This window comes from Arachis ipaensis, chromosome B10 (assembly GCF_059453495.1).
Source record: "Arachis ipaensis isolate K30076 ecotype BB chromosome B10, ASM5945349v1, whole genome shotgun sequence".
NCBI classification, from domain to species: Eukaryota; Viridiplantae; Streptophyta; class Magnoliopsida; order Fabales; family Fabaceae; genus Arachis; species Arachis ipaensis.
The window spans coordinates 11,822,077-11,832,173 of record NC_142435.1 but is presented as its reverse complement, the minus strand read 5'-3'; the positions used below and the strand labels follow the sequence as shown (position 1 = coordinate 11,832,173).

General features: G+C 34.2%; 1 protein-coding gene across 2 annotated transcripts; it reads right to left on the bottom strand.

Moving 5' to 3' along the window:
* Positions 1-6,323: 6,323 nt before the first annotated feature.
* LOC107623300 (putative receptor-like protein kinase At1g11050) lies at positions 6,324-9,348 on the bottom strand. 2 transcript variants are annotated; one of them, XM_088506006.1, is made up of 2 exons: positions 7,119-9,295; positions 6,324-6,613 (listed from the first exon to the last, which is right to left on the bottom strand). In XM_088506006.1, the coding sequence occupies exons 1-2, from the start codon at positions 9,062-9,064 to the stop codon at positions 6,595-6,597; spliced, it is 1,965 nt and encodes a 654-aa protein (XP_088362132.1). In that variant the 5' UTR covers positions 9,065-9,295; the 3' UTR covers positions 6,324-6,594. The 2 variants fall into 2 exon arrangements, with proteins under 2 accessions (XP_088362132.1, XP_016180995.1); XM_016325509.3 differs by lacking the exon at positions 6,324-6,613 and having other exon boundaries at positions 6,724-9,348.
* Positions 9,349-10,097: the final 749 nt, after the last annotated feature.

Here is a 10,097-nt window from a genome sequence, read left to right as displayed (position 1 = left end):
TTTTTAAGTCACCAAAAAAATAGAGGAAGCATCAACTAGAAACAAACACACAATTAATAAAATTTTGAACGGCTCCTGACAATTACCTCAAAAGACAACGAGTCCTTTAACAAAAAAACCCAACTTGACTCCTGAGCTTTATTTTTATGGAACTAATTAGCCACTGTGCCAAAAAAATCAATGTTTTTTTTTTGCACAGGGCTAATCAGTCCTTAAAAAAAATCATTGGCCGAGTTGAGTGTTTTTATTTCGGAGCCTCGTAGTCCTTTCGAAATAATTGTTAGGGGTCGGGTGGAGTATTCACTCATAAAATTTTCTATCTCTCTTTTATACTAAAACACTATTCTCTCTCCCTTTTATATACGCTACAATATATATATATAATTTCTATTATATTGAGATATTAATTGTGATAAATATTAATACTAGAATCTTCTACTTCTACTTTTTTATTTTATATTTATTATATCTTCCTTATTTATTTTACAACACGTTATCAGCACGATTCTCTAACCAACTCAGGTAATAAATTTTCATTATGTCGAAACTTTCTCATCTTGAATTAATGCTCTTGATATATCTAGAAACAACTATTTATCATGGATACTAGATGTTGAAATCCATCTTGATTCAATTGATCTTGGAGACACCATTAAGGCTGAAAATGATGCATCTCAAAAGGATAAAGCCAAAGCCATGATCTTCCTTTGTCGTCATCTTGACGAAGAATTGAAAAATAAATATCTCACATTAAAAGATCATGCAGGTCTGTGGAAAGACCTTAAAGAAATGTATAATCATCAAAAGACGGTGATACTTCTTCAAGCCCGGTATGAATGGATGCACTTGCGTTTACAGGATTTTAAATCCATAAATGAATATAATTCAGCAATGTTTCGAATCACCTCACGAATGAAATTATGTGGGAAAAATATAAATGATACGTTAGAGAAAACTTTCTTAACCTTCCATGTCTCGAATGTGCTCATGCAGCAGAAGTATCAAGAAAAAAGATTTAAAAAATATTCTGAGCTAATTTCTTGCCTTCTTGTTGCTGAACGCAACAATGAGTTGCTCTTAAAAAATTATGAAGCGCGTCCAATTGGTGCCGTCCCATTTCCTGAAGCAAATGCGGCAAATCATTCCCCTAGAAGAGGTAAATGGCAAGGTTTTACTAACAAGAAAAATTATGGAAGGAAGAAGAATTATGTTCGTAAGAAAGGATCTCATCAGAAGTGGGATAAAAAAAGAAACACTGGACAAAATAAATTAACAGAGGATAAATATTTCCGTTGTGGTGGAAAGGGCCATTGGTCGCGTACCTGTCGTACCCCAAGGCACCTAGTCGATCTTTATCAAGCATCTTTAAAAAAGGACGACAAAGGAAAGGAGACGAATTTCATTTCAAATGATGCTGAAAATTTCACCACTCATTATGATGTATCTGATTTCTTTGAGGATCCTAAAGGAAATATTGGTCATTTGATCAATCATGGAATAGTTTAATATATGAGATCATTAAGTACTCATGTAAATAAATAATGTAAGAAACTTATTGTTAAGTTTTATTTTCTATGCATTTGAATTTCAAGTGTGATGTACATAAATAATGTTTGATAAAATATTTATGTTTATGAATTTCAAAATTACTAAATGTGCCAAGTTCTAAAATAATAAAAAATTTAGTATATGATACTATGTACAATACTTCTTAGAAAAAGATTTCAATCAAGAAAATAATTTTAAGGTGCATATATTTTTAGTCATTTTATTATTATTATTTATCTTTGAAGAAGATAGCAAGGATATATAACGAAGATGTGTATGCCAAAAGAAGAATATGTTAATACTATTATTGGCTTAGGCAATGTGATAGAAGGCTCCGGAAGAGCTACAATTTTGTTTTCCAGAGGAACGAAATTCATAATAAATAATGCACTATTGTCTACCAAGTCTCTAAGAAACTTGTTCAATTTTAAAGATATTTTCCGAAATAGATATCATATTGAAACAATGAATGAGAGAAATCACGAATCACAACTCATGATTTAAATAAAAATGTAATATTAAAAAAATTACCCTCACTTTCATCTGCGTTATATTACACTAAAATTAGTGCAATTGAATCACATGTTATTGTAAACCCAAAGTTTACCAGCCCAAATGAATTTATAATTTGGCACGACCGATTGGGTCATCCAGGAACAACCATGATGTGGAGAATTATTGAAAACTCCCACTGACATTCACTAAAGAACCATAAGATTTTTAAATCTAGTGAATTTTGTTGTGCGACATCTTCTCAAGGAAAGTTAATTTTAAGGTCATCACCAGTAAAGATTGGATTTGAGTATCCTGAATTCCTAGAAATGATTGAAGGCGATATATATGGACCTATTCATCCATCATGTGAATTTTTAGATATTTTATGATCCTAATAGACGCATCTTCGAGATGGTCACATGTGTGCTTGTTGTCTTCTCACAACCTGGCATTTGCGAGATTACTTACTCAAATTATTCGATTAAAAGCACAGTTTTCAGAAAACCTAATCAAAGCAATTCGCGTTGATAATGCTTGTGAATTTACTTCCCAAGCATTTGATGCTTATTGTATGGCTAATGGAATAAGCGTTGAACATCCAGTAGCTCATGTTCACACACAAAATGGGACAGTAGAATCACTTATTAAATGCCTCTAATTAATTACTAGACCCTTATTTATGAGAACAAATCTCCCAACCTCGGTTTGGGACATACTATTTTACATGCCGCAGCACTTATTCATTTGAGACCAACAAGTTACCATCAGTTCTCTCCTATGCAATTAAATTTTGGCCAGCAGCCAAATGTTTCCCATTTAAGAATATTCGGGTGTGCGATATATGTTCCCATTGCACCACCTTCTCGCACCAAAATTGGACCCCAAAAAAATTGAGGATATATGTTGGATATGATTCTTCCTCTATAGTGAGGTATCTTAAGATACAAACTGGAGATGTATTTAAAGCCAAATTTGCAGATTATCATTTTGATTAATCAAAATTTCCAACATTAGGGTGAGAGAATAAGCTTCCTGAGAAGGAACTTAATTGGAATGCATCATCCTTGATGCATTTAGATCTTCGATCAGGATAATGTGAACTAAAAGTTTAAAAGATTATACATTTGCAAAGAATAGCAAATGAATTGTCTGATGCATTTCTGATACAAAGAGGATAACCAAGTCTTATATAATAGTTGAAAATGCTCTAATTCGAATTGATATTCCAGTCGAACAAATAGCCACCGAAACAAATTCATGCCAGAAACGTGGTAGGCCTGTCGGTTACAAAGACAAAAATCCTCGAAAAAGAAAAGAGGTAAATTCTATATCTGTTGAAAAAGACATAGTAAAGACACCTGTAGTTGTCTAAAATTCTGATATAGTTTTAATGCCAGAAGACGTTCAGGTACCTGAAAATTATGAAAATGACGAGATCTCGATAAATTAGGTCTTTATAGGAGAAAAATGGGATCGAAATAAGACAATTGTCAATGAAATATTTGCATATAACATGGCGTTAAATATCATGCATGAAAGTAAGGATCTTGAGCCAAAACAGTCAAAGAATATCGACAAAGGAATGATTGGCCAAAATGAAAAAAAGCAATAAAGACCGAGTTAGACTCACTTGAAAAACGTGAAGTTTTTGGACCTGTAGTCTGTACATTAGAAGATGTAAAACCTGTTGGATACAGATGAGTATTTATGAGAAAACGAAATGAGAAAAATGAAGTTGTACGCTACAAAGCTCGACTTGTGCATAAGGTTTTTCACAAGGACCCGATATAGATTATGAAAAAACATATTCTCCTGTAGTGGATGCAATAACATTGCGTTATTTAGACAGTTTATCCGCATATTATAAACTACAATGCATTTAATGGATGTGGTAACAACCTACTTATACGGATCATTAGATCGTGATATCTATATGAAAATCCTTGAAGGACTAAAGATATCTAAACCATCCAATGAATATTCGCAAGGGTTATACTCAGTCAAATTGCAAAGATCTTTATATGGTCTAAAGCAATCTAGACGAATGTGGTATAATCGTTTTATTGAGTATCTGAAAAAAAATGGATTCAGGAATGATGATATCTGTCTGTGTGTTTTCATAAAAAAATCTGCATCTGAATTCATTATAATTGTTGTGTACGTTGATGATTTAAATATCATTGGAACTCTTGAAGAGATTTCAACAACTATAAAAGCTCTAAAAGAAGAGTTTGAGATGAAAGATTTTAGAAAGACTAAATTTTGTCTTGGCCTACAGATCGAACATACAAAAAATGAGATTTTTACTCATCAAACAACATACACAGAAAAGATCTTGAAGAGATTTTATATGGATAAGTCGCATCCATTAAGTACCACAATGATCGTAAGATCTTTGGATGTGAAAAAGGATCAATTCCATCCTAAAGAAGAAAATGAAGATATCTTTGGTTTTGAAGTACCATATCTTAGTGTCATTGGAGCGCTAATGTATCTTGCTAATAATACACGACCTGATATATCATTTGTTGTGAATTTACTAGTAAGATATAGTTCCTCTCCAACGAGAAGACATTGAAATGGAATCAAACAAATCTTTCGATATTTTCATGGAACGGTTGATATGGGATTGTTTTATCCATATGGATCCAAGTCACAATTAGTTGGCTATATTGATGCTGGATACTTGTCTGATCCACACAAAGGGAGATCTCAAACAAGATACCTATTCACATATGGTGTTATAGCTATATCATGGAAGTCCACGAAACAAACGATAGCAGCAACCTCCTCTAATCATGCTAAAATACTAGCAATACATGAAGAAAGTCGCGAGTGTTTTTGGCTCAGGAGTCTGATCCAATATATTCTGTCATCATGTGAACTGATTAATCATAAGATAGCTCAAACTGTCTTGTTTGAAGATAATACAGCATGCATTGCTCAACTTAAGGGTGGATACATCAAATGTGATAGAACAAAGCATATTTCTTCCAAATTCTTCTTCACTCATGATCTTCAAAATCAAGGGACAATTGGTATCCAACAGATCCGCTCAAATGATAATCTGGCAGATTTACTTACAAAGTCACTCCTAAAATCCTCCTTTGAAAGATTGGTATATTAGATTGGAATGTGTCGATTCCGAGATATTAAATGATGTCGACAAGAGGGAGACACTGTACTCTTTTTTCCTTGGTCAGGTTTTTTTCCATTGAGTTTTTCTTGACAAAGTTTTTAACGAGGCAGTCTCCATCACAAAGGATATTGTACTCTTTTTCTTTTACTAAAGTTTTTTTTCCCATTGAATTTTTCTTTAGTAAGATTTTAACGAGGCATAATCCTAAATGAGCATTCAAAGGAGAATGTTGTGATAAGGATCAATGCGAGGATGTCCATTCTCAAGAGAGAATAAATTTAATGAAAGTTGAAAAGAGATGACCATTTGTGTGTATAAACAGAAGAAACATCAACCTGAACAAACACACAATCAATAAAATTCTCTCTCTCTTCTATACTAAAACACTCTTCTCTCTCCCTTTCTCTCTCCCTTTTATATACACTACTATATATACTAGTAATATATATATAAATAATTTTTATTATATTGAGATATTAATTGTGATAAATATTAATACTAAAATCTTCTACTTCGACTTCTTTATTTTATATTTACTGTATCTTCCTTATTTATTTTACAACAATTATTTCTAATTTTCTGTTTCTTGGTTTTAGCCTCGTTTTAATTATTAAAAAAAAAAAAAACTTCAATCGGAGTGTTACCACTTGCCAAGTAAGGAAACAAGCTATTAATGGTAGCTTAATTATTAGAAGTTTAAATAATTTATGTATGAAATTCTAAATTCGTTGATCTAATAACTAAGAAGAAAAAGAAATAAATCCAAATTTAATTGTCCTTAATATGCCAAAATAATAATAAAATAATAAGGAGGAGCATGGCTCACTATGTAAAATGAACTCCTTTTTCAACATGTTCGAAACTCTCTGTATCATTGGATTACTCAAGTCGGCTCATACAGATAAAAAAATAACTAAAAATTTGTTCATATATTATTATTTCAGCTTTGTTGTTAACCAGAAATATTGGTTTGAACCCTACATATACTGATACACGTACATCTGTATGAAACCGAAAGGAAAATGTTGGTTGGCCTATGCTTAGTAAAAAATTGTGGTTTTATTTTTATCCTTTTTCCCCTAAAAAATGCTTATGGTTATTATACCCAAAAAAAAAGGTCAGAGAATATAATAAAGAAGGGTACCTCAAATCTAATACCTTCATGAGCAGGAAAAAATCAAAAGCATGTATGTACATGTGTTTATACTGTTTACAAACCTGTGAAGCTGTCTAAATTCTAAACAAACAATATTCCAAAACTCTTTAAATAACAGGTAAAGAGCAAAATTATAAACACCTAAATTCAAAGGGGAAAAAAAAGGAGCATTTGATTTGTGTTCCATTGATGGTCTATGTATGAAAAATATAATATAAGAAGCTAGATCCTCAGCTTGCAGATCCCTTTGAAGAGCTCAGCTCTTACCAATGGACCTGTAGTTAAAGGGTTACTAAAGATATTTATGGGAATCCAATCTATCATATAACATTAGGAATAGGAATCAAGAACAAAACAACCAATATTACTTCAACTAGCACAAACATTACAGTCGAATCAACAATTTTATTTATATACATATATATGCCTTTATTTGTTTTTGCTTTACAGGAAAATTTAGATGAAAACCAAATTGAAAATTGGAAATCTTCCAAGTTACAACAGAATTTTCCATTGAAAAGCTATAATACAACACCTATTCCCAACTATTTAAGTGATCTAAAGAGATACCAAAATCTAATGGTGCCTTGCCAGCTTCTACGTTTTTTCATGTTTGGCATGGCATTATAATTTTCTTCAGTAAAGAAAGACTATTCTCATCAGTTTATTAACCTCAAATGAAGCCATGGAAAGAATGGAAAACATTTTCCTCCACCTTTCACCTTTTCTAGTCATGCTTGGAATAATTAAGATACACTCTTGAGTCTTGATTACAATTACCTGAGCATGTCTCCAGTTTGCAACTTGGGGCCGCTTAAGGCCGGAGATATGCTGAAAGTACTGCCGCCATCGCCGTAAAACGTAGCAGGGTGTCCGAGCGGCATTGGCCGATCCGGGATTTGAGGAACCTCAATATCACCTTCCAGCATCTTCAATGCATCAGAAATTGTTGGCCTCAGAGCAACCATCACATGTGAGCATAGAATTCCCACAAGTAAAAACCTTTCCATTATGCTCTTTGGATTTGAACTTCCAAAGCTGTCATCCTTCAACAAAGAAGCATCCAATGCCTCTTCTATGTTCCCTGATTTCACCAACGACCAAGCCCAATCCGTGATCAAGAATGCCTTTAGCGATCCTGCTGAAGACAAGTCAAGGGCTCTCCTCCCACACATTATCTCCAAAACAACAACCCCAAAACTATACACATCACTTTTCTCTGTAAGCTGACCGTAAAGAGCATATTCCGGAGCTAGATATCCATGAGTTCCAGCTACTCTTGTAGTGAGATGAGATTGGCCTTCCCTGCTTTGTTTAGCAAGCCCGAAATCCGCAACTCTGGCTCTCATGTCTTCATCAAGTAATATGTTGGTTGCTTTTATATCCCTATGAAAAATTGCAGGCTTGACTCCATAGTGAAGATAAGCCAGCCCCTTTGCCACATCCAAGATTATGCTCTTCCTTTGAGGCCAAGTCAGCGATTTCTTCAACTTTTGCTGCTCACTCACCAGAAACAGATGGTCTTCAAGGTTTCCATTCGGCATGTAATCATAAACCAAAAACCTCTGGCTTCCCCTGTCATTAAATTTTTCATCATCATCATCCACTACACAACAGCCTCGAAGAGGCACCAGATTCCGGTGCTTCAGGTTGCTAATAATCTCCACCTCATTACAAAACTCCACATCCCCTTGAAAATCAGATTCCAAGATCCTCTTAACTGCCACGACGGAACCATCGGACAAAACCCCCTTGAAAACAAGCCCAAATCCACCCCTGCCAATGAAATTCTTGGTTGAGAAATTATCGGTAGCCTTCTCAAGCTCATCAATCTTGAACCAAATAGACCCTGTATTCGGCCTCAACCTACGCCTAGACCCTTGTTCCTCAGGATCAAAGTCAAATTCATCATCATTAAGCTTCTTCCTCCTAACCTTCCTATCATACCAAACATAAACCCCTAACAAACAAGACATAACTAACAAAGCAACACCAGCACCAGTTAACCCAAAAACCAAACCCTGGTGACTTTTCCCACCAGAACCACCACCCTGTGTGTAAAGTGACATACCAAAGATGCAACTCATGGCACCATTGCTTTCAGGTCCATACTGATTCACAAACGCAGCAGCATATAGAATAGTAAATTTGAAACAATTTTCAGAGTGAGAAGCATTACCATCAATGGAGACAAGTTTATGCTGCACCTGAAACCCCGCAGTAAGACACACATCACATAGCGAAAGATCAGTGAGGTCTTGTTTGCAACTAGTATCAAGAGGCGTGATTTGACCAAGCTTCTTGTCCCAATCTTTTAGGGTTTCAATTCCTGCGCAGACGTTTCGGGACATGACGAACTGGTGAGGGTCAAAGCACAAGTCAACGAGGTTGTTTTGGAGAGATAAGGAATTGAGCTGAGACTGGAAATCATGGACGCATGAGGTTGAGGTTTCAAGGTTTGGGAGGTTGAAATTTGTAGTTGCTTTAAGGTACTGCGCGAACCCTATTCCGATTAGAGATAAGAGCGAGGTGCAACAGTTGCTCAAGTTTGATGATAAAGAGTGGAAATTCTCACATGCTGAAGGGTTCCATGGAACTCTCTTTACATAGCTAAAGTCGATGGGGCATGTTGAAGGAGAAGAAGGAGAAGGTGAAGGTGAAGGTGCTGCCATGGTTATAGACACCATCATCATCACCATCATCATAGTTACCATAACCTTCTTCATCCTTTTTGTGTAGATGGATCTGGTGATTAAAGAATAAAAATGGAGAATCTAGAAGGAATTAGGCTGCTAATAATAGTAGTAACCATGAAAATGATGATGATCAGAAAATGTGAGAGAGGGAGATGCATCTTCTTAAGGTCAAAGGACGCATTTTTTTTTTTTAATTTTTATTTTCTAATTCGTATGATTTTCTTCTGGCTGCTGACAGGGAGGGTGGTTAGGTGTGGGTTTGTGTTTTGAGCAGCTGTGTGGTGTCGCTTAAACTGAACTTACAAGTTTCACTAAGAGACAGAGAGAGTACACAACACGCGACTTTCAACAACACAAATTCTTCTAGATCAACCCAATATTAAGTGCTTAATAATTATTACTTAATACAAATATTCGTACCATTCACATTATTATAAAGTAATAAGACAAATAAATATTTGAGAATGTTGACTATATATATATATATATATAAGGCAGGAGTGAGCATCGGTCGATTTGGTTCGGGTTTATGGTAAAATTAGAATTAAACCGATTAAAATGTAATTGGTTTGGTTTAGTTTGGATTTGTATTTTTTTGTATATGTACCCGAACCAAACCAAACTGATTAAAAATAGATTAGTTCGGTTCGGGTAATTGGGTACCTGATGACTTTGAAATTCATAAAAAAAAAATTAAATTTTTATCTTAAAAATTCAACAAGTACAATAAACATGTAACATCAATAGAAATAATCCAAACATGTTAAATACCAAATATATTAAAAACTAAATTCATTAAAATCCAAACATATTAATAGTGAATATTTTTGTCTAATGAAAAAGTCATATATATATGTTTTATTTTTTTATTTAATTAATATATGATCGAATTTACGGGTTGGTTCAGGTTCCATATTCTAAGAACTGATACCCGAACCAATCACTAATAAAGATCATCGGTTTGGTTCTGTTCCAAAACCAATTTAATTGGTTCAATTTGGATTCGGACGGATAATTGGGTACCTAATACCCGTGCTCACCCCTAAGAGTATATTTGATTTGT